The sequence below is a fragment of the Nomascus leucogenys genome, chromosome 11, assembly GCF_006542625.1.
Source record: "Nomascus leucogenys isolate Asia chromosome 11, Asia_NLE_v1, whole genome shotgun sequence".
Lineage (NCBI taxonomy): Eukaryota > Metazoa > Chordata > Mammalia > Primates > Hylobatidae > Nomascus > Nomascus leucogenys.
In genome coordinates this window covers 46,466,277-46,491,653 of record NC_044391.1, presented here as the reverse complement: position 1 = coordinate 46,491,653, position 25,377 = coordinate 46,466,277, and the positions used below count along the sequence as shown (strand labels likewise).

The following is a 25,377-nucleotide window of genomic DNA, read 5'->3' as shown; positions in this document are numbered from 1 at the left end:
GCAACAAATAACGTGGTATTGGATTATAACCCGAAGTATAAAATAAATATCCATGCATTCATACTAATATGACTATATTATCAGATAAATAACTAAATAAATGGAGAAGAGATAAATCTCCAGTACAGAATTCCAAATAATTTATGTCGATATTCTGCCCTCAGGGAAGTGGAGTATAACCCTGCCCCTTAAGTACGTGCTGTGCATAGTGACTTCCAAAGACGACTGTATGGGAAAAGGGAGAAAAGACTAAATTTACACTGGAGAAACTTGACAAACACTCCCTCACTCAGGTGATCAAGACCAACAAAAAGTCATCATGCTGATAGTATGAATCTTTGCTATCTATGAGGAAAATGGCACTTTACCTCTATGATCTTCCTCCTGCAAACAACCTCAGTCTAATCATGAGAAAAACATCAGTCAAATCTTAGCGGAGGAACATTCTACGCTATACTGACCTCCTCAAAATAGTTAAGATCATTTAAAATGAGGAAGAGGGCCGAGCCCGCTGGCTCATGCCTATAATCCCAGCACTTTGGGAGGCCAAGGAGGGTGGATCACCTGAGTTCAGGAGTTCGAGACCAGCCTGGCCAACATGGTGAAACCCTGTCTCTACTAAAAATACAAAAATTAGCTGGGTGTGGTGGTGGGTGCCTGTAATCCCAGCTACTCGGGAGGCTGAGGCAGGAGATTCCCTTGAACCCAGGAGGCAGAGATTGCAGGGAGCTGAGACCGCGCCATTGCACTCCAGCCTGAGCAACAAGAGCAAAACTCCATCTCAAAAAACATCACCACCACCACCACCAACAACAAAAAAAAAACAAGGAAGAAACTGTCACAGCCAACAGTAACCTAAGGAGAAATGATGACTAAATGCAATGTGTTCTCCTGCTTAGAATGCTGGAACAGAAAAAGGAAGAAAAGCTTAAAAACCTAAGAACATTTGGAATAAAGTGTAAGCTTTAGCTAATAATAATGTACCAATACTTGTTAATTAATTGTAACAAATGTACCATATAATGTAAGATGTTTTTAGTAGTAGGTGTAGGCTATATGGGAATTTTCTCTACTGCTTTTATAATTATTCTTTAAATCTACAAACTGTTCTAAAATAAATTATATATTTTACAATAGACAGAGAATGAAGCTGAGTATTCAAATTATTTCTAAATAGTCATTCCTGTGTATCCACGGAGCCAGATTTATCATGATTTGAGTAATGTTATTACATGGAGTCATTTACATCTATGATATTAGATCCATGTTTTACAAAAGGAACACACGTAGAGCCCAGACCACTGTTTCCTGACATGCTAGGCTAAAAGTCAAGATTCGAGACTCAGAATCATTTTGGTCCTCTTCAACATTTCACTCCATCTAATTGCACATTCTACTTGTTGGGTCTCCTGAACTCTAGAGCCAGTAACAGTGATCCTAAAGTCATTCTCATGATTTTGCCTGAGGTACAATTTAAATTCTTGGATGACTCCAAATCTGCAGAAATATTAATAGAAAGAAAAATAATAAGGTTATGTGAATAAGAAAAATGTAAATTTTACTACATGTGAAAAAGATTTCTGCTTATTAAAAAATACCAGAGGCCAAAAGATTAGGAAAAGTTACTGAAACAACATATGACAAACACTAACCTTAATATACAAAGAAATATATATGTTTCTTAAATATTTAAAGAAATTTGTAATCAGTAAAGATGACCAACAACGTGATGGAGAAACAGAAGAGTTTATAGTAACATGAACATGCCTGTTAAACATTTGAACAAATGATCAGTTTCTCATAACATAGAAATAGAAATGAAATTATAAATTGTTCTCCTGTCTTGTTTGATCAAAAGTTTGATAAAACATTTAATAGTATACATATTCCAGGGAAGATGTTTCCTGTTCTATCTCCCAACACATACAGTGTTATTATCACAATATAGTTTGAAACCGTCAATGCAAAAATCTTTAATCTCTTTGCCCTGATGATATCTGTCTCTACAATATCCAGTACTCCCACGTCACTCCTCAACCCAGGGCTCTAACTTCAATAAAATTTATACATCCATTTTCTGTTCCCACCTACCACACTAAATTCTTGTGATCTTTCTACTCTGCACTCTGAAATCCACAGTAACTTATTAGCATAATGCCCCCACCTTTTAAAAAAGCATTCTTAATTTGCCTTTGTTTCTTAATTTTTTAAAATTTTTATAGGTTTAGGAAGTTACAAGGGCAGTTGTGTTACACACACATATAGTGTAGTGGGGAAAGTGTTGGCTTTTAATGTACTCATTACCTAAATAATGTACCTTGTACTAAATAGGATTTTTTTTCTTTGTTTTTTTTTTGAGATGGAGTCTGGCTTTGTTGCCCCCCAGCTGGAGTGCAATGGCATAACCTCAGCTCACTGCAACCTCCACCCCCCACGTTCAAGCAATTTGCTCTGTTGCTCAGGCTGGAATGCAATGGCACTATCTCAGCTCACTGCAACCTCTGCTTCTCAGGTTCAAGTAATTCTCCTGCCTCAGCCTCCCAAATACCTGGGACTACAGGTGCCTACCACCACGCCCAGCCAATTTTTCTATTTTTAGTAGAGATGGGGTTTTGCCATGTCGGCCAGGCTGATCTCAAACTCCTGACCTCAGGTGATCTGCCCGCCTTGGCCTTGCAAAGTGCTGGGATTACAGGCGTGAGTGCCTGGCTTTTAATTCTGTGTGTGATGAATCATGTATTGAGTTGCATATGTTGAGCCATCCTTACACCCCGGAATGAAACCCACTCGACTGTGCTGTTATTATCTTTTTTATGTACTGTTTGGTTTGGTTTGCTAGTATTTTGCTGAAGATTTTTGTGTCTATGTTCATCAGGGATATTGGCTTGTAGTTTTTTTGTGTGTTTTATCCTTGCCTGGCTTCAGTATCAGGATGATACTGGCTTTGTAGAATGAGTTAGGGGGGATTCCCTCCTATAATTTTTGGATTAGTTTCAATAGTGCTGTTACTAGTTCTTCCTTGCATGTCTAGTAGAATTCAGCTATGAATCTGTCTGGTCCTGGGCTTTTTGTTGTTGCAAGATTTTTTTCTATTACTGATTCAATTTCAATACTCATTAGTAGTCTGTTGAGGATTCCTATTTCTCCCCTGGTTGGAAGGTTATGTGTTTCCAGGAATTTATCCACTTCCTGTAGTTTTTCTAATATGTGCATATAGTTTATGCTGATTTTTTATATGTCTGTGTTATCAGTTATAGTATCGCCTTATCATTTCTGATTGTATTTATTTGAATCCTCTTTTTTTCTTGGTTAATCTAGCTAGTGGTCTGTCAGTTTTATCTTTGCAAAGAACCAACTTTTTTTTATTGATCTTTTGCATTTTGTTCTCAGTCTCATTTTCGCCTGTTCTGATATTTGTTATTGCTTTTCTTCTGCCAGCTTTGGGATGAGTTTGTTTTGTTTTTTTCTAGTTCCTTGAGATGTGACGTTAGGCTATTCATTTGAGATTTTTCTATCTTTTTGGTGTAGGCATTTAATGCTATAAAATCCTCTCTTAGCACTGCTTTTGCTATATTTCAGATGTTTTCATGTGTTGTGTCTGTATTTTCATTTATTTCAAAAAATTTTTAATTTCCACCTTAGTTTCATCATTGACCCAACAATCATTCAGGAGCAAGCTGTTTAAATTCCATGTATCTGTTCTGAGAGTTCCTCTTGGTATTGATATCTAGTTTTATTCCACTGTGCTCAGAGAAGATATTAGATATGATTTTGTTTTTTTAAAATTTATTGATACTTGCTTTGTGGTCCAGCATATGACCTATTTTTGAGAATGTTCCATGCACAGAAGAGTATATATTCTGTGGTTGTTTGGTAGAATGTTCTTCAGATGTCTGTTGGGTCCATTTGGTGTAGAGTCCAATTTAAGTCCAGAGTTTCTTTGTTGATTTCTGTCCCGGTGATCTGTCTAGTGCTGTCAATGGAGTGGTGAAGTCCCCTGCTATTGTTGTATTGCTATCTCTTTTCTTAAGTCTAGTAGTATCTGTTATGGATCTGGGTGTTGCAGTGTTGGGTGCATACATATTTCGGATTGTTTTATCTTCTTGTTGAATTTATCCTTTATCATTATAAATGACCTTCTTTGTCCTTTTTAATTTTTGTTGGTATAAAGTCTGTTTTGGCCATTGCGGTGGCTCATGTCTGTAATCCCAGCACTTTGGGAGGCCGAGGCAGGCGAATCACTTGAAGTCAGGAGTTCAAGACCAGCCTGGCCAACATGGTGAAACCCCGTCTCTACTAAAAATACAAAAAAAAATTAGCTGGGCATGGTGGCGCAATGCCTGTAATCCCAGCTACTTGGGAGGCTGCGGCACAAGAATTGCTTGAACTCAGGAGCTGGAGGTTGCAGTGAGCTGAGATCACACCACTGCACTCCAGCCTGGGCAACAGAGCGAGACTGTCTCAAAATAAAATGAAATAAAATAAAATATATTTGACTAACAACTTATATATAAAAGGAAATTACAAATATATTAGACAAAATCATTCTAACAGGGTATTTATTATGGGTTGAACTGTGTCCCCTAAAAAGATATGCTGAAGTCCTAACCCCTGGTACCAGTAAATGTGACCTTACTTGGAAATAGGGTCTTGGCAGATATAATCAAGTTAAGATGAGGTCACCAGGTAACCCCAATCTAACCTGACTGGTGTCCAAATAAAAGACATACACAGAGATACACAGGCAGAATGCAATGTGAAGATGGAGGCAGAGATTGGAATGGTGTATGTAAAAGCTATGGAATGCCAAGGACTGCCAGCTGTTAACAGAGGTTAGGAAAAAGGCATAGAACAGATCCTCAGAGTCCTCAGAAGGAACCAAAACTGTCAGCACCCTTGAGTTTAGATTTCCAGGCTCTAAACTGTAAGAGAATAAATTTCTCTTGTTTTAAGCCACCAAGGTTTTTGTACTTGGTACTTTGTTATCGTATTGTTTAAAAACTAATACATAGGAGAACCTTTGATAATGTGTATCCTAATTTGTTCTCATTACCTGTTTTAAAAAAATTTATTATGAAGGTTAACAAAATGGTCTTACTTTATTGTCATTCAACCAGTATGAATTCCCTCGTGGCGAATGAGGTCAGAGCGACTACCAAAAGCCTTTCCACATTCCTTACAGTCATAGGGTTTCTCACCAGTGTGAATTCTCTGATGTCGAGTAAGGTTTGAACCTTTATTAAAGGCCTTCCCACATTCATTACATTCATATGGTTTTTCATCTGTATGGATTCTCTGATGTTGAATAAGTTCTGAGCTCTGAATAAAGGCCTTTCTACATTCTTCACATTCATAGAGCTTCTCACCAGCATGAATTCTGCGATGGTTAGTAAGTGTTGAGGCACTATTAAAGGCCTTCCCACACTGCTTACATTCATAAGGTTTCTCACCAGTATGCATTCTCTGATGCTGAATAAGCCTTGAGTGTTGAGTAAAGGCTTTCCCACATTCTTTACATTCATAAGGTTTCTCACCGGTATGAATTCTCAGATGTAGAAAAAGTTGTGAACTTTTAGTAAAGGCTTTTCCACATACTTTACATTCATAGGGTTTCTCACCAGTGTGAATTCTCTGATGATCATTAAGGTTTGAGCAATACTTAAAGGCTTTTCCACATTCCTTACATTCATAGGGTTTCTCACCAGTGTGAATCCTCTGATGTTGAGAAAAATAGGAACTACAACTAAAAGCCTTGCCACATTCCTTACATTCATAGGGTTTTTTACCAGTGTGAATCCTCTGATGTCGAGTAACGAGTGAGCCACGACTAAAGGACTTCCCATACTCCTTAGATTCATAGGGTTTTTCACCAAAATGAATTCTCTGATGTTGAATAAATTGTGAGTTCTGACTAAAGGTCTTTCCACATATCTTACATTCCCATGGTTTCTTTTCACTCATAGTTTTTTGAGGTGGAATAAGAAATGTGGGCTGAATAAAAGTAGACATGTTTTCATGGTTAAGTATTACTTGACTGAAATGTCTCTTCTTTAGAGATAATATTTTGGTCTCACACATTGATTCCAGATCTGAAAGAAAGTACAAAGGCAAATAAATTTTCCTATTCTGGGCAAGTTAAAACTTCTAAAAAAGAAATAGGAGAATTAAACTGAAAAGAATATCTGAGAAATTATACACTTAGTTTTCAAAGGTGGTGAGGCAATCTGTAAAATTGACAAGAAAAACACAGACATTAGGAGAGGTAATAAAAGAAGCTGAGGATGTGGATTCAGAAAGTAGATGACCTCTATGATCCTCAAATTTTGGTCTGAACCAGAGTCGCCTTAAGCCTTGGTGAAAACACAGTGTTCAGCACCATCCTCCATATTATAGAGAGATTCTAATTTTTTTTTTTAATTTTTCTTTGCCCCCACCCCAGATGCCCCACAGGCGCTGCCTGAGACCCAGCTCTGTGTCTCCTCGTCATACAGCTTGTGGAGCTCCGACTGCAAGGCCATCAACATGGCCAGGCAGGAGTTAAGCTGGAGGGCCATGGAGGAGGACAGGCCAGCAGGATGCTGCCTCTGCTCCAGGGCATGCACCATGGGTGAGAGATTCTAATTATATACACGTTTATAAACATATACTCACATGTACAGAGTATGATACTGTATGTTTTGCAATTTGTAGATAATTGTCAGACCTACATGAAAGGATTATTAAGAATAATAAATATGTTGAAAGGTTTAAATGGCGGGGGCGGGTGGAGTTCAGTGACTGTGCAATGGTATACTGGCAAATCACTAGCCTCCAACAAATCCAATATGCTGAACACAACTGGTGGGAAGAGTAGACAGGTACATCTCTTCTGTGCATACAGCATGATGTGGGTTAGGGACTCACTGAAAATAATTTGCTCTGGAATTCTGTGACGTTGACCTTGGGAGAAAGAAATGAATAATTCAAGTCATAGCAGTGACTGAGAAGGAAGGTGGCTCAAGTTTGAGACACAAGAGAGTTAAGATAGGGTGAAATGTACTCTATGAGAAGAATGGAACTCCATGTCAACATATAAACAGTGAGCCCTAGTTCTATGCTTTAAGGCAACCTCTGAGCCCTCTTTTCCTTCTTTATTAAAATGGGAATGACTCTTATTATTGCTAAAAAGATGAGGAATAACGTATATAAATAATCTGATATAAAGTAAGCACTCAGTATTGGTAGCTATTATTATGAAAAAATATCATAGCAAAAACAGATATTAGGCAAATGAAATGGCTTGAAGACATCAAAATAAAGCCAGCTAGACTATCTTAAGTCCTCCCTCCACACAATCATTGGCCAAACTTAGTCTGGGTGAGTCCCTAAAAATCTCTTAAAGTTGTCCTCATTTAATTATTGAATCCCCTCTTTCCTAGACCACTACAGGAATCTCCTAATGGTCTCCCCAATATGTTCCAGCACCCTCCAATCCATTCAGCACCTGGTGTGGTATTTGGTCTCACTTTGCCCTACTGAAAATCTAAACTCCTTGGTAATTACCAAGAAGACTCCAATAATGAGGCTCTTGCCTACCTCTCCAACCTTGTGTTATACTCCACTTCCACTTGCTCAAGAAGCCTCAGTCCTTCAAGCACATCAAGTTCTCCCTGCCACTCAGGGCCTTCCCACATGGATCTCCCCTTTGCCTGGCATACCCCTCATCCTATCACCATTGTTGGCCCTGCTCATTGCTGCTCATCATTTGAGCCTCTGCTCAAACAGCATATCTCTAGAAGGCCATAACTGATCTTCAGTCTAAATTATGGTCTTCCTGTTATTAGGCCTCAGATCTTCCTGCTATTTCTTATTAATAGCACTTATTATTTGTAATATTATATAATCTGCATAGATCCAATGAAATCAAGAAATGTTTTATATTTTCACTAATATATACTCAGCTCCTGGCAAACTATCTAAAGAATTACTGAGGCAATAAATGAGTCTAGATTTATTGTTCTCAATAATACATTTTTAGAGTGGAGTTACAAGATGGATGACTAGAGGCACCCAGCATTTACCTCCTCCACAAAGAAGGACCAAAACAGCAAGTAGATAATCATACACCAAACTGAGCATCTATGACAGAACACTAGAATTCAGCAGGGAAGTAACAGGGAACCTCTGAGGCACAAAGAGAGAAGCAAAGCAGCTGGCCTAGTCGGGATCAGCTTGGAGCCAAGAGTGTAGGGGAAAGGTAAGGGAGACCACATTCCCACTGTGGACTCCTGCAATCATAGCCACAAAACAGCCCCTCAGCCCTCATGGCCCTAAGACTAATAAAGGGAGCTGCCCAGTGTCTACATAATACTGTTCTAGATACAGAGTTCATGCTGGGTCCCTCCCACAAACCCAAGCAACTGCAGCATGGTGCCATTTTGGGAGCCCAGCTCCCACCAGCCTACATCCTGCCCTGGGACTCAACAGTTCCTCCATCTCTACATCCATGGAGCTCTGCTGGCTTCCCCCCATGTCCATGTAGAGGGCTACAGCACTGCAATGATGGCTGGAACCATCGGTGTGGCTAGGTCCCCAGTACTCCAGTCCAGCACTCAGAGTCCTACACCCTGGGGAATGAGCAGTACAGCAGAGTTGGAGGCTGCCTTTGGGACAGAGGGAGCTGAATTGTGTGCTCCCCAGAGCCTGAGAGCCACCTGCCTGGGGCCACTGCCACTGACAGGAACACCACTACTTCCAAGCAGCTGGGTCCCTATGCATCTGCAAGTGCCTTCAGGGGGCCTTAAGACTAGTGCTGGGCAGCGTCGAAGGGCGTAACATCAAGCCTACCTGGCCCACCAAAGCTGCTGCCTCCGCACATCATCTGAGGGTTTGGGAATCGACTCACCTTGCTGGCCATTGCTGGTGCCCACATGCACCATCCCTGCAAATGAGGAAAGCACAGAGCCAATGTGCCATCAGGGCCTAAGCATGCTGTCTGGGGGCATGGAAATTGACCCACCCTACCCACCACAGCCTGAATCCACATGCACCACTCAGAGGCGAGAAGACAGGGTTTCCATGCCTGGTGCTGCCCCTGCCACTGACTATATGTAATGTCCAGGGGTGTGGGGATGAATTCACTCCTCACACTGCCACCAATGCCTGAACATGTCTTCTGGGGGCCTAAGAATGGGCTTGCTTAGCCTGCCAGTGCCCACCATCTATTGTTTGGGAGCCCAGGGATTAATTCAGCCCACCCACCATCACTAGCATCCATACACCCCTGCCGTGACCCAAGGACAGGCCAGCCCAGCCTGCTGCCAACACCACTGCAGGCATCAAAATGTACACACCACCTAGAGGAACAGAGAATGGCCCATCCAGCCTGCCATTGCCACTGCTGGTACCTGGATATGTTGCTTCAAAGCCCGAAGAGTTGGCTAACTACTGCTATTGTCATAATCAATGCCATACATGCCAATAAGGAGCCCAAGGACCTGCCCACCTTTGTGGCCCACTGCTGCTACTGCCAGCACCTGAGCAACCACCTGGAGGCCCAGGGATCAACCTTCATGGAGCAGCTACCACCAGTGTCTGAATACACCACCTGGGGTCCCATGAACCAGCATACCCATGAACTATCACCAACACCGCTGGGCATACGGACCAGCATAGGTGGCATCCCTATCCCAGAAAAGCCTCATCACAGCTTCCACTAACAACCAAGCCCTAAGCTCCTGAGGAATTCACAGACACTGCTGACACTGATTGCAGCCAGAGAAATCGTATGGAGATTGTACCACTGCATCTACCTAGAACAAAGCCAGAGCAACCTACCCAACCAACACTATAAATACATCTACAGGAAAAAGGTTTTCCTTATGAAAACAAATCCATAAAATTGGAAAAAATGACCATAACAAGAAATACACAGATATCAATGTAAGGATAAAAGAAACATGGCCGGGCGCGGTGGCTCACGCTTGTAATCCCAGCACTTTGGGAGGCTGAGGCGGGCGGATCACGAGGTCAGGAGATCGAGACCACGGTGAAACCCCGTCTCTACTAAAAAATACAAAAAATTAGCCGGGCGTGGTGGCGGGCACCTATAGTCCCAGCTACTCGGAGAGGCTGAGGCAGGAGAATGGCGTGAACCCGGGAGGCGGAGCTTGTAGTGAGCCGAGATTGCGCCACTGCACTCCAGCCTGGGCAACAGAGCAAGACTCCATCTCAAAAAAAAAAAAAAAAAAAAAGAAATAAAAATACTTAAAGGCAGCTAAGATCAACTGATAGCTGGGAAAAAGTGAAGATTCACAAACTCCTCCCTAGGTTCCTAGAGCTTTGTTAAAACCAGAATTCTTTCTCAAGGGAGGCATGGATCTTCTATTTCCAATGCTAACTCCATAGGTAACAACATCTACTTCTAGGGCTCCAACCATTAACTTCTACTTGGATCAATTTCCACTTCCATATTTTTTGACTGTTTTACAACTTTCTTCTGAACTTCCTATTTGATCTTCTCATTGATGAATCTTATTCTGTAGAAATTATTTACAGCAATGTTCTAGCTCCTACATTAGATAACAAGTTTCTTAATAAGCCTACACATTTTCTAAACTGTACAGCACCTAGCAGACTAGTGTATAAAATTAAAAAGTCAAACATTTTTATAAGACTTGCTATTTAAAAATCTTAATTCTCCACAAACTGATATTAATATTCTCATGAAAAAATAATTTGGCATTTTGATTAAGTTTCAAATGACTCTACATAAGCTAATTCTAATTTTTTTTTTTTTTTTTTTTTTTTGAGACCAAGTTTGCTTTTGTCCCCCAGGCTGGAGTGCAATGGTGCGATCTCGGCTCACTGCAACCTCCATCTCCCTGGTTCAAGCGATTCTCCTGCCTCAGCCTCCTGAGTAGCTAGGATTACAGGTGCCCGCCACCACGCCTGGCTAATTTTTGTATTTTTAGTAAAGATAGGGTTTCACCATGTTGCCCAGGCTGGTCTCGAACTCCTGACCTCAGGTAATCCACCCACCTCGGCCTCCCAAAGTGCTGGGATTACAGGCGTGAGCCACTGCGCCCAGCCTAATTCTAAAATTTACAATGAAAATGCAAAGGACTAAGCAGCAGCAGGAGAACTTGCTCTACTAGATAAGATTTATTACATGCTACAGTATTAATATAGTGTGGTATTGGCACAAGGATAGACAAATAAGCCAAAGGAACAGAATTCAGAGATAGACTCACAGAAATAGGAATACATGATTTATGACAAAGGTAGTCCTATAGAGAATGGGAAAAGGACAGTCATCTCAATAAACATTAAGAAGTCATCTGGATATTCACATGGAAAAAAAATGAAATTTGACCCCTACCTCACAACACATACAAATACCAACTTCGTATAGAAGTTGGTATTTGAACTTTGTATAGACACAATCACACAGTAATTAGTCTTTTGCCTTTGGCTTTTCTTGCTCAACATTATGTTTATGTGACACATCTATGGTGCTGCATATATCTGGTGTTAGTTCGTTCTTATTGGCTATGTTATATTTCATTCTATGAATATATACATATATCTATATATATATATATTTTTTTGAGATGGAGTGTTGCTCTGTTGCCCAGGCTGGAGTGCAGTGGTGTGATCTCTAGAAAGTAGATCTAAATGGAAAAAGTAAAACAATAAAGCTAGTAGAATATAACATAGGAAACATCTTCATGACCTTGGGGTAGGCAATGATTCCTATCCAGGACACAAAAAAGCGATGCTATAAAGAAAAAGACAACTGTGACCACATTAAAATTAATAACTTCTGTTCATCAAAAGGTACCATTAAAAGAGTAAAAGGCAAGATATAAAGTGGTGGGAGATATTTACATCATGTATAATCAAACACAGGGCTGATACATAGAATATAAAAAGAATTCTTTGAAACCAACAGGAAAAAGATAGACAACCGACTAAGTTTAGCCAAGAAACTTAAACAGGCATGTCACAGAACACACACATCAGAATAACTAAAATTAAACGGCCTGGCAATAATAACTGGTAAGAATGTGAGAATGCAGAGCAATAGCAACCTTCATACTGCTAGTAGAACTGCAAATCGGTATAACTACTTTGGAAAATTGGTATATTTACTAAAGTTGAACACACACATATCCTATTGCTCAGTAATTCCACTCCTATGTATATACCTAAAAGAAATGTGTACATACATTTACCGAAAGTTATACACAGGAACGTTCACAGCAGCATTATGTGTAATAGCTAAAAACTGCAAACAAACCAACTGTCAACAGTAGAAAGGACACTTATAGTAATTAAAATATATAAAGCATAATTTAAAAAATATTCATAGAATGAAGCAGGACACAGTGGGTCACACCTGTAATCCCAGCACTTTGGGAGGCTGAGGCGGGTGGATCACCTGAAGTCAAGAGTTTGAAACCAGCCTGGCCAACATGTTGAAACCCTGTCTCTACTAAAAATACAAAAAATTAGCTGGGCGTGGTGGTGCAGGCCTGTAGTTCCAGCTATTCGGGAGGCTGAGGCAGGAGAGTTGCTTGAATCCAGGAGGCAGAGGTTGCAGTGAGCCGAGATCACACCACTGCACTCCAGCCTGGGCAACAGAGCAAGACTCCATCTCAAAAAAATATATATATATATAGATATATGTATATATTCATAGAATGAAATATAACATAGCCACTAAGAATGAACTAACACCAGATATATGCAGCACCATAGATATGTCACATAAACATAATGTTGAGCAAGAAAAGCCAAAGGCAAAAGACTAAATACTGTGTGATTGCGTCTATACAAAGTTCAAAAATAGGCAAAACGAATCCATGGTGCCAAATGTCAGGATGGTATTTATTTTGGGAGAGGAAAAAGAGGCTGGTGATTGGGAAGGGGCAGAGAAGGGGTTCTGAGGTGCTAGTAATGTTCTATTTATTGTCCTAGCAGCGGTTTCACCATTCTCAATTTCACCATACTCAATTTCACCATACTATGCAATCATAGTCATGTAGTTTTATGCGTGTATGTTATACTTCAATTTTATTTTAAAGTAAGAAATAATCAAATGTTTGATAAATGAAAGAATGAGCTATTAAATCCAGAACAAACTGGTCAAAGATGTTAAATAGCTGAAAGTAGATAAAATGAAAACAAGCACAGGGAAAGAAAAAGACACACACATGCACTTACATCTATTTCTTAGGGTGGGAATGTTTACTGTTACACAAGTCTAAACGTAGTGTATCATAGGAAGGAATGAAACTAAAATGTGAGTAGAATAATTATAGTATATTATAGCCAGGGAGGTACTTGCTATATTGGTCTAGGGAGAAAGTATGAGAAAAAAAAAAGTGGGATAGCTTATATGGAAGAGGCTTCAGGCCTTTAAAGGGAGCTTCCTGATAACATCTCAGAAGTATATCTCTCTATAGCCCTGCTCCTGAGCCATCATCTCTTACTTACCTGAACACAGGCCTCTAGTCAGCTCTCTGTCAACCATCCAGGGCTCTTTTCCTTGTTCCAATAAGGAGATCACAGCTGGCTTAGAATTGGAAAGTCCTGCTCACAAGAAAAGACATGGGACATGGTTATGCTGTGGGCTCCCCAGAAATCAGATCCAGTCCCTTAGTGATCAAAGAAGAGATACCACTACAAGAAGGACTAGAGAAAGATGGAGAAGATGAAGCTTCAGCTATAGCCCATTGGAGCTGCCCACTTCCAACTCTTACATTCTATTTCAACTCACACCATTCCTTAGGGAACAGTGAGCAGAAATTCAGCTGGTTACATGAAGCAAATAATTCACAATGGAGAAAGGAGACATTTCCAAGGGCAGACTCTGAATGTTGGGGAATAGTTATCCTTACCCACTGAAACCAGGTTGCTGAAATTCTCCAACATCACTTCTTTGTATAAATTCATCTGACCAGCGTCCAGGCATTCCCATTCTTCTTGAGAGAAGTCTATGGAAACATCCCTGAACATCACAGGCCCCTGAAACAACAAACATGCTTTCACAATGAAAGGAGAAAAGAAAAAGATGGTGGTAGAGGTGGCAAGAAAGGACACAGTAAGCAAAATTAAAGAGGGTGAATCCTATCATATCAGAAGATACACGTCCTGTGTACAAAGGGATATACAAATAGACTGGACTTTTCCAGTGATACGAAATAGCATGCATTCAGCTCAATTAGTGAGTTTCTTCCCCCTCCCCCCTTTCCCTTTATGCCCCAAGAGAGGGGAAAATGGGAGGGGCTTCCAAACACACCTTATAATACATGGAGTAAAAATTCAGGATATCAGGGGAAAACAAAAATGAAAGTTTCTAAAAGCTTCCAGGAAGAAAACACAGATCACATAAGTTTTCAGGAATCAGAATGGCAATAGATTTCTCAATAGCATCATTTGAAATAAGAAAAAAACAAGCAATTCCTTTAATATTATAAAGGAAAATAAATTCTCACCTAGAATTCTATAGCCAGTCAGATTACTAAGCCACTATGAAGATTAAATCAAGACAATTTTAAATCTGCAGGGAATGATAAAAGTATTTCCAATGTGGCTTTTCTTAGGAAGCTACTGGGCTACATGTTCCATCAAAACTAAAAAAGGTACTATATTAAGAAACTGGAAAACTAACATGAAAATGGTGATGAAAGTGCCAGTATAATTATAAACGGCAAATCCTAGAACATCATCCGGCAGCAGACTGAGAGAACAGCATCTAGGAACAGAAGAAGTGAGGACTACAGGAAAGACATCTCCCAAGAAAACTAAGGAGCTAGTATGTTTGATCATGTAGAAAATATTGACAGGCAACTGACAGCAATGTTAGAGAATTTGAAAAAAATAGCGACACATACATAAAATCAGGCAAAAGAAGAAACAAGGCAATTTGCTCTAAGAAAAATACAAATTGTACTAGAAAGAATCCAGAATCTGGTGTTTTACTTGGCTCACATTAACAATGTCTGCAAGGTCCTAATCACAGGGATAGCAATGATTGAAAGAAAAATTATGAGCTGAGCCCGGTGGCTCATGCCTGTAGTCCCAGCACTTTGGGAGGCCGAGGCAGGAGGATCACGAGGTCAGGAGTTCAAGACCAGCCTGGCCAACATGATGAAACCCCGTGTCTACTTAAAAATTAGCTGGGCGTGGTGGTGCACGACTGTAATCCTAGCTACTTGGGAGGCTGAGGTAGAGAATCACTTAAATCTGGGAGGCAGAGGTTGCAGTGAGCCAAGATCATGCCATTGCACTCCAGCCTGGGCAATAGAGTGAGACTCTGTCTCAAAAAGAAAAAGAAAGAAAGAAAAGAAAAATTGTGATATAATTCTATTGCATGGACAAAAAATGAGGACTGTGGTATGGGAAATCTCAATCCATAGTTACCTGCCTAGAAATCACTGGAAAATATGTATCAAAAAATAGCAATATAGGAATATTAATTAGAAATATAGGAAAAATGCTAAGAGAAACAGCAAAAAGAGTAGCCACCTAAGGGGAGTAGGATTGGGTAGTGGGACAATGCCCTGCCATTTTTCATGTCTTTTAACATTTCTTGAATTTTTTTTTTTTTTTTTTTGAGACGGAGTTTCGCTCTTGTTGCCCAGGTTGGAGTGCAGTGGCACGATCTCAGCTCACTGCAACCTCCACCTCCTGGGTTCAAGAGATTCTCCTCCTTCAGCCTCCCGAGTAGCTGGGATTACAGGCGCCGGTCACCACACCCAGCTAATTTTTGTATTTTTAGTAGAGACAGGGTTTCACCATGCTGGTCAGGCTGGTCTCAAACTCCTGACCTCAAGTGATCCACCTGCCTCAGCCTCCCAAAGTGCTGGGATGACAGGCGTGAGCCACCACGCCTAGCCCATTTCTTGAATTTTTAAAATGCGAAATGGGTTAAACATAAATTTAAAGTATCACTTAGACAACAGCATACTTTAAATTTCTTGGAAATTATAATTCTTATAAGACTGTCATAAGAATTATTCTCTATTAACATAAACAAATTCAACTTTTATACTCTTATGGTAGCAGAAATTTCCACAATATAAATACTACTGAATGAATCTCTCATTTCAGACATTTTCTTAGGCAAAAATACTTTTAAGACCCTTTCCAGATATGCAGGCCCTTCCCCATACCTTGCCCTATGCATCTCTTCCATTTTGCTGTTCCTTAGTTGTATCCTTTGTAATAAAACTATAATCAGGCCAGGTGCGGTGGCTCATGCCTGTAATACCAGCACTTTGGGAAGCCAAGGCAGGTGGATCACCTGAGGTCAGGAGTTTGCGACCAGCCTAGCCAACATGGAGAAACCCCATCTTTATTAAAAATACAAAAAATAGCCAGGTGTCGTGGCGCATGCCTGTAATCCCAGCTACTCAGGAGGCCGAGGCAGGAGAATTGCTTGAACCCGGGAGGTGGAGGTTGCAGTGAGCCAAGATTGTGCCATTGCACTCCAGCCTGGATAAGAGTGAAACGCCATCTCAAAACCAACCAACAAACAAACCAACAAAAAAGCAAAACTATAATCATAAGTATAGTGCTTTCCTGAGTTCTATATGTTATTCTAATGAATTATTGAACCTGAAGGAGAGTTACGGGAACCTCTCAATTTTGGCTGGCTAGGCAGAAGTGCAGTGCCTTAGACTTGTGGCTGGTGTCTGAAGCAGGTACAGTCTTGTGGGACTGAGTCTTTTTTTTTTCTTTCTTTGAGACTGAGTCTACTCTATCACTCAGGCTGGAGTGCAGTGGTGCGATCTCAGCTCCCTGCAACCTCTGCCTCCCAGGTTTAAGCAATGCTTCTGCCTCAACCTCCTGAGTAGCTGGGACCACAGGTGCACACCACCACACCCAGCTAATTTTTGTATTTTTAGTAGAGATGTAGGTTCACCATGTTGGCCAGGCTGTTCTCAAACTCCTGACCTCAAGTGATCCGCCCATCTTGGCCTCCCAAAGTCCTGGGATTATAGGCATGACCAGCTGGGACTGAGCCTCTTAACTAATGGGGTGTGTGTTAACTCTGGGTAGTGTCAGAATTCAGTTAAATTATAGGACACTCAGTGTCCCAAGAATTTTGTTTATAAAAGGATACACATTCCCAATTGATAGGAGAAATGAGGGTACTTCTCCTTCACCTTAGGACAAGCAAGAGGGCCCCTTTAGACTCCAGGGTCCAAAGTGCAATGATGAGATACTTTGGAATAATTTTTGCTGTATTCTCTGGAGCTTAGTGGGCACAAAGATTAGTACCTATTCCCCTTTTTGGACTAGATGTAGACCCAATAAAGGGACAAAGTGACCTCAACAAAGGAATGGATCACGGAATGCAGAAGTGTATGACAGATATCATAAGTAGCCATTTCAAGGATACGTGCTGTGCATATCCCAGGAAACGTAATTAGAGGTTTCCAGCAGGGGCTTCTCTGAGAAACTCTTAATGGTGTCTCCTAACAAAGGAGTGTTGAACATTCATCAAGGCAAAACAGACCAATACCAAAACAAGTCAAGAAAGACTTTTCTTTTCCTTACCTCCTCTTCCCTACCCCTGCTCTAATCTCATAGGATCCAGAGACTGACTTAGGCAGGAGAAATAGAAGCTCAGGGCGAGGAAATCAAGAAGCTTTATTATGTCCCTCTTTCATACTGTAAGCTTGAAGCAATTCTGAGCTCAGAGAAGAGGCTTTAAATGAAACTCACATATTACAGTGAACTAGAGGTTGTAATTAGTAAAATGAGACTAAATTGTGACTGAAAATAATCAAAGTATATCAAAGAGTGATAAAAATTATAGTCTGTACCAGTTCTTATCCAGGGCAACAAAAAAATTAACCCACAGAGAGGGTTGAGAGTAGAAATTATGAGGGAAAAAATTTTTCTTTTGCTTGCTTCATATGGAATCCTGCTTATTTCAAAATGCTGATCACAAGCAGTTTTGGTTTTTCAGGTACACGGTCACATCATCTATAAAGTGATAATCTTATGCCCTCTTTTGTAATTTTTAACCTAGTTTTTTTCTTATGTGTTTTGGTTAATATCTATAAAACAATGTTAAATAACATGGTAATGTGGTATATCCTTGTTTTACTTCTAATTTTCAAATATTTTGATGTTTCAAATATTTCCTGATTAAACCTTAGATTAACTTCTGAAAACAAACTTTATTTCTTTTTTTTTTTTTTTGAGACGGAGTCTCGCTCTGTCGCCCAGGCTGGAGTGCAGTGGCGCAATCTCGGCTCACTGCAAGCTCCGCCTCCCGGCTTCACGCCATTCTCCTGCCTCAGCTTCTCCGAGTAGCTGGGACTACAGGTGCCCACCACCACGCCCGGCTAATTTTTTTGTATTTTTTTTAGTAGAGACGGGGTTTCACCGTGGTCTCGATCTCCTGACCTCGTGATCCGCCCGCCTCGGCTTCCCAAAGTGCTGGGATTACACGCGTGAGCCACCGCGCCCGGCATTTCTTTTAAAATTTATTGTCGGCCGGGCACAGTGGCTCATGCTTGTAATCCCAGCACTTTGGGAGGCCAAGGTGGGCAGATCACCTGATGTTGGGAGTTCAAGACCAGCCTGACCAGCATGGAGAAACCCCGTCTCTACTAAAAATACAAAAATTAGCCGGGCGTAGTGGCACATGCCTGTAATCCCAGCTACTCGGGAGGCTGAGGCAGGAGAATCGCTTGAACCCAGGAGGTGGAGGTTGTGGTGAGCCCAGATCATGCCATTGAGCTCCAGCCTGGGAAACAAGAGTGAAACTCCGTCTCAAAAAAAAAAAAAATTTATTGTCTACTACAGTATACTACATGTCCCTAGTTATTCCCATTAATACTGGGCAACAATCTTCTCTATAGAAATGAGAAGTGTAACTAGAGACTGATGCGAGAGGGGAAGCAGATATTCTATTTGGGCTTTGGCACAAGAGAGGGAAGACTCAGTCCTCTTTAAAAGAAATTCAGATAGAAAGGCCTTACACAAAATACTTAGTTAGACTTATTCTTATCCTGATTTTCTCTGCATCTATACCAAACACATACAATTTAAAAATTGAGAGTAGGCCCACTCAGAGTTCCAAATTTACACCTTGAGAAAACATTGTCACTATTCTGAGTCCTCTATCCTAGTATGTATCCTCTAATTTTCAGATAAAATGATCCCTGGTGAATGGATAACCTTACAATTTAGTGAGTTCCCCAAGATTAGAAGTGTTGAAACACAAATTGAATAAAGATATTTTTATTATCACTTGGAGGAAGAATCCAAAAACTCTGTAGTTGCCTGCCATGCCCACTGCCCCTCCTGAGATGAGGCAAGGTTCTTTTGTTTGCTTTGATTTCAGCTATAAGTATCAACTCTAAAAACCAAAAAGAGATAAGACACAGAAAAGAAGAAGACATTCTAACATATGTTTAGTTAGAACCTGAGAAGGAAAGGGGGAGAGAATGATACAGGGGCTTTTTGAAGGTATAATGACTGAAGATTTTCCTGAACTAATAATAGACATCCATCCATAAATTTTAAAACTCTACAAATCCCAAGCAGATAAATAAAACACATTTCTATATCTTACACTAAAATTACAGAAAGCCAAAAACAAAACAGTCAGAGGAAGACAAGGCAGATTACCATCAAGGGAGAAGAGCTAATCAAGACTGTATGATACTGGCACAGGAATATACAAAATCAATGGAAGAGAATAAAGAGTTCATAAATATACCCATGCACATATAGACACTAGGTATATTTGAAGACCAATGAGAATACAATAGATCTTCCAATATATGGTATTGATAAACTGGGTATTAACAAGGAGGGGGGGAATCTGACTCCTACCTCGTAACATATACAAAAACCAGTTGCAACTATATAAAATATCTAAACATGAAAGTGAAACTTATGGCTTTAAGCATAAATATAGGAGAGTATCTGCATGACCTTGGGACAGGGAAGGATTTATTTAAAAAGATACAAAAAGCACTAACCATAAAGAAAAAATATTGATAAACTCAGCTTTTTAAAAATTAGAACTTATCATAAAATCATCTTACAGGAAGTGATGAAATAGTCCAAATAGTAGGAAAACATAATCAATAAAGGACTGAGATCCAGATTATATAAATAACTCATACGAATCAATAAGAGCTATTCCAAGAGAAAAATGAGTAAAGATTTGAACTGACATGTCACAAAAGATGACTAAAAACCCATAAACATATGGAATATATTCAATTTTATTATTAATCACAGAAACTCAAATTCAAACCTGTGGGGGTGGGCAGGTGTAAGTACAGATATATATTCAAATGAGGATTTAGAAGTCTGGCATGTCTGATTTGAAAAAAAGTATATACCATAGTTTTTGCAAACATCAAAAATGTATTTCCCAAAACGATTTGATGACATGGGAGAATATTTATGACACTTTTTTTTGCAAAAATGTAGAACATCAAATGGTAAATGAAATAAAATTTGTTTTTTGACAAATAATGAAAATACATTAAAATATTAACACTAGTTATCTGAGTGGTCAAATTTTATTTTTTCTTGGTAATGCTGTGTTTTTGAGATCTCTAAATTAATCATCCTTTTATTTTTAAATTAGAATAAATATTTGAGAAGAAAATTCAGCAAGCATAAGTGGAACAACCATCCTTTTCTGTGATGGGAAAATTATAGGGACCTATAATTAAATGACATTCCTTTATTAAGCAAGAATTTTCAGAAGAAAAAGAGGAAACCCCAACACACCTTGGATACTGCTTGCAGGAGTTCATCATGCATTCTTTCCTCCTCTTCTGGGTGACACCTGGAGAAAGGTAAAATTGGGAGAGGGAAGAGTAACTGTGAGACACCAGGTTTTTCTTGGTACCCAGATTAGTCAAGTAAGAGGTCTTCCCTAGCCCCATTACCCACCACACACGAGGAATGGAGATCAGAGGAGAATGGGGCATCCTGTCCAATTCCAGTGGCTCAGAGGAAAGGTTGTGTTCACTGCTGTCCAGGGTTGGAATCTGACCAGACCTCAGAGAGGTTTCCTAGAGACAGAGTTCTGGAGTCACAATCGCACAGTTGACGGGACCCCATACTCATACACAGAATGCCACATACATTTAGGGACAGTCACACTTAAATCAAGGCGACATGCACGTCTCACCTGCCCACAAGGAGCCACACACGGCAACACAGTTACAATCACATACGCACCATAGGAAACACACAATTACAGCTGCACAATCGTAGGCACCCCACACTGTCGCAGAGTCACAATCACACATCACCACGGGAACACACAGCCACAACCCCCACAGTGACAGGTATCCCATATCCGCACATAAGCCGCAGTGTTATTATCTCCCAGACAATTTCACAACCTCCCTCTTTTTTGGGGGGTGGGGGGGTGGGGCGGGGACAGAGTCTTGCCCTGTCGCCAGGCTGGAGTGCAGTGGCGCGATCTCGGCTCACTGCAACCTCCGCCTCCCGGGTTCAAGTGATTCTCCTGCCTCAGCCTGCGAGTAGCTGGGACTACAGGCGCGCGCCACCATGCCTAGCTAATTTTTGTATTTTTTTTTTTTTTTGAGACGGAGTCTTGCTCTGTCGCCCAGGCTGGAGTGCAGTGGCGCGATCTCGGCTCACTGCAAGCTCCGCCTCCCGGGTTCACGCCATTCTCCTGCCTCAGCCTCTCCGAGTAGCTGGGACTACAGGCGTCCGCCCCCACGCCCGGCTAATTTTTTTGTATTTTTAGTAGAGACGGGGTTTCACCGTGGTCTCGATCTCCTGACCTCGTGATCCGCCCGCCTCGGCCTCCCAAAGTGCTGGGATTACAAGCGTGAGCCACCGCGCCCGGCCTAATTTTTGTATTTTTAGTAGAGATGGGGTTTCACTACGTTGGCCAGGATGGTCTCAATCTCTTGACCTCGTGATCCGCCCGCCTCGGCCTCCCAAACACGACCTCACCCTTTCAGGCCGCTCCGCCCTAGGGGCCCAAGGCGCCAGCTCCCCATCGGCCTTCGATATCCTTACCTAAGCCCCTTCGAGTCATCCCGGATGGGAACTTGCAACCTGAGCCAGTTCTCCTGGGGACCAAAATATCTCACCTCCCAGATCTAAGGGTCCCGCCAGGAGTGACGAAACGTTCGAATTCCTGCGAGAAAAGTGGCAGGCCACCAGGCCCTCTGGGAAATGTAGTTCAGGGCGGGACCCACGCCGATTCCTGTCAGCTCCTCCCCTGGGCCCACCCGAAACGGCTGCTCCCTCAACTCTCAACATCCAGCCGAGCCTCGGAGTTGTGGGTCGCCGTAGCGCTGCGCAATAGAGATGAGCCTCCTGGGGAACCTGGCCCAAGCCTCACCCTCACACAGGAAAGCAGATGTGTTCTGGCCGGAAGTTGAGTGGGGCCGCGGGGCCTGCTGGGAGGTGTTGTCCTCGGAAACGTCGCGGGCGCGGAGGGATGGTTCGGGGCTTTAGGCGTCTGTTACAGACCTATCTGCGGGTCGCCTTCACCCAGCATCTCAGAAACTGCGCGCGGGATGAACATTCGGGTGTTTCCGGCAGGTGACGCTGCCGAGTCCCCGCAGCAGGGGGCGAGCAAGGGACTCGCGGTTGACGGGACACGGATCCTCTAAGGCCCAGAGTGTCCCGAGTAGCGGCAGTGGGGAGTGCTCAGAGTACGCTAATGGTGAGTGGTTGCAGTTGATGGGACAAAAAACTGTGATGGGAGTTAGTGTGGGTGTATGGTTGTGTGTGTGAGTGTGACGGCACGAATAATCTGATGGGGCGATTGTGATGTTTGGATGCGCGTGATTATGATGAAATGTGTGATGTGTGTGATTGTGATTAAGGCTGTAGTGAGTGTGAACGTGGCGAAGTGTGCGTGATTGTAATATGCCTAGTAGTTCTTGTCTTGAGCTGGCTTTTCTGTAGCATTTGGCATAGTTGCTTACGGCTTGAAAAACGCTTATTTTCTACTGATCCTCCCTCCTTGTTGGCCACTCCTCTGTACTCTCCTTTGCTGTTTTTTTTACCCTAGTAGCCCTTGGCCCTTTGTAGTTTTCCATTATTCCTTGGTGAACTTTTCAGGTTCATTGTTGTCTTATGACTTGCTGCTTTTATGTATATTAGTTAGCTATTGCCATGATGATAATTATGTCTAAAAACCACCCCTGAACTCAATGCCATACAACAGCAAGTCCTTATTCTCCTGTTCACAGGCTTGCGCACTGACTGTGTTCAGCTGATCTAGGTGGGGCTTGGCGGAGTGGATAGGCTGCATGACGAGTGAAGATCTGCTCCGCATGTGTTCTTTCAGGGTCTCAGGCCAAAAGGACATTTGTTGCCGGGGCATGCTCTGCTCCTGATGGGTCCACCAGAACACAAGAGAGATTACCTCAACCAGAGCAAGTCACATGGCTAAGCCTAAAATCAATTATGCCCACAGTTGGAGAGCAAAGTTACCTGGCAAAGAGTATGAATAATAATCTATTAGAGGGTGTGAGGAATTGGACTAAAATTCCAGTGTACCACCTTAAGAAACATACCTCTTTATCCTGATGAATGCCTTTTAGTCCGGGTTCTCTTTTATCTGATAATATTGCTTTTCAAGTTTTATTGTATTTCTTAAGAATTTCATTTTCTAACCCCCTTGTGTCTTTATGTTTCAGATCTGTGTCTTGTAAAGAGCATATTGCTGGGCTTACATCCGTTTATCTTGTTTGACTGTTATTTTAATAGGTGAGTATAATTCAGTGGCACTTATCATGATTGCTCATAAAAAGTGTTTTATTTTCTATTGTGCTTTAAACATTTTTTGGCTGACATATAATAGTTGCACATATATCTTTTTTTATTGTACAAATTCACCTTATCCCTTTTTCTCCCCTAGTTTGGTTTCTGCTATTATCCTTTTATTTTTAATATGCATGCTTAACAAAACTCAACCTTAAGACTTTAAAATACTTGAACTGCAAAATATCCGCCAATTTCTGTGTTATTCTTGTCTGATATATTATTGTCTTCTAGTTTTTGTTGTTGTTGTTTTGTTTTGTCTTTTTGAGACGGAGTCTTGCTCTGTCGCCCAGGCTGGAGTGCAGTGGCACGGTCTCAGCTCACTGCAAACTCTGCCTCCCGAGTTCAAGTGATTCTCCTGCCTCAGCCTCCTGAGTAGCTGGGACTACAGACGCGCCACCACGCCCGGCTGATTTTTTGTATTTTTAGTAGAGACAGGGTTTCACCATGTTAGCCACCGTGGTAGATCTCCTGACTTCGTGATTTTTCCACCTCAGTCTCCCAAAGTGCTGGGATTACAGGCATGAGCCACCATGCCCAGCCTATTCTCTTCTAGTTTTAAATCCCCAAATTATTAGTAGTAGCTCATTTATTCTATATACAGTTCGTATCCAGGAGGGGTTGGTTTCAAGACCCCCCATGGATACCAGAATCCACAGATGTTCAAGTCCCTACATCCTTCTGTATACATTAAATAATCTCTAGATTATTTGTAATACCTAATACAATGTAAATGCTATGTAAATCATTGTTACACTTTATTGTTTAGGGAATAATGAGAAAAAAATCTGTACTGTACGTGTTCAGTACAGACAACTATAGTAGGCCTAACTATATTTTTTATCTGAGGCTGTTTGAATCTGAGGATGCAGAACCCATGGATAAGGAGGACCAGCTGTATACATACATGTATATTTAATTGTGGTAAAATACACAACATAGAATTTACCATCTAAACCATATATAAGTGTACAGTTCAGTGGCATAAAGTACATTCACATTGTTATGGTACCATCACCACCATCCATCCAGAGAACTCTTCTTCTTGCAAGACAGAAACCCAGTACCTATCAAACAATAATTCTGTACCCCCTCTTTCCCCCGGCCTATGGCATCTACCATTCTACTTTCTGTCTCTGAATTTGACTATTCTAAATACTTCATATAAGCAGAATCATATATTGTTTGTCCTTTTGTGACCCTGATTTAACTTAACATAATGTCCTCAAGATTCATCCATGTTAGCATGTATTGGAATTTCCTCCTTTTTTAAGGCCGAATGATAAGTATGTCATATATGGATAAATATTTTATCAATTTATTCATCATTGGACAGTTGGTCTGCTTCTACCTTTTGGCAATTGCAAGCGACACCGCTACAAAGATGGGTATACAACTATCTGAGTCCCTGCTTTCAGTTTTTTATATATACATGTGGTAATGTCTGTTTTTAATCTTTGATTGTTATAGTGTTTTTGATAATGACTGAACCATTTTATCAGCATATTTTTGAGCACCTACTATGAATATCAAAAACAGACAAAAATAAGTCCTTGTTTTCATGGAGTTTATGTTGAGGGGGGT

General features: G+C 41.1%; 3 protein-coding genes across 5 annotated transcripts in view; 2 read left to right on the top strand and 1 right to left on the bottom strand.

Annotated features, from left to right (window-relative positions):
* Nucleotides 1–18,810, top strand: part of ZNF345 (zinc finger protein 345) — a 55,756-nt gene extending 36,946 nt beyond the window's left edge. Inside the window, exons 3-4 of one of the 2 annotated variants that reach the window (XR_004032256.1) lie at nt 6,440–6,607; nt 18,509–18,810. The gene's annotated coding sequence lies outside the window, so the exon portion shown is untranslated. Of the gene's footprint in view, nt 1–6,439; nt 7,277–18,508 lie in introns of those variants that run through there. The other variant, XR_004032255.1, reaches the window with a different exon arrangement.
* Nucleotides 4,673–22,378, bottom strand: ZNF829 (zinc finger protein 829). The gene is made up of 6 exons (XM_030822291.1): nt 22,033–22,378; nt 20,926–21,047; nt 20,761–20,818; nt 13,884–14,010; nt 13,480–13,575; nt 4,673–6,089 (listed from the first exon to the last, which is right to left on the bottom strand). Exons 2-6 carry the CDS (start codon nt 20,961–20,963, stop codon nt 5,110–5,112), a joined length of 1,299 nt encoding a protein of 432 aa, XP_030678151.1. The 5' UTR covers nt 20,964–21,047; nt 22,033–22,378; the 3' UTR covers nt 4,673–5,109.
* A 49-nt stretch (nt 22,379–22,427) lies between these two features.
* The window catches only part of LOC100602872 (zinc finger protein 568), a 40,020-nt gene continuing 37,070 nt past the window's right edge, over nt 22,428–25,377 (top strand). For both annotated transcript variants that reach the window (XM_003252700.3, XM_004089590.2), the window contains exons 1-2: nt 22,428–22,687; nt 23,670–23,739. The gene's annotated coding sequence lies outside the window, so the exon portion shown is untranslated. The remainder of the gene's footprint in view (nt 22,688–23,669; nt 23,740–25,377) is intronic.

Bases quoted from the DNA above. Each gene is read 5' to 3' on its own strand.
- ZNF829 (XM_030822291.1), bottom strand. From the start codon at position 20,963: ATGCCCCATTCTCCTCTGATCTCCATTCCTCGTGTGTG. The intron at 20,819-20,925 runs GTGGGTAATGGG...ACCTTTCTCCAG, and splicing joins ATCTCCATTCCTCGTGTGTG to GTGTCACCCAGAAGAGGAGG. The intron at 6,090-13,479 runs GTAAGTAAGAGA...ACTTTCTTTCAG, and splicing joins GACTAGAGGCCTGTGTTCAG to ATCTGGAATCAATGTGTGAG.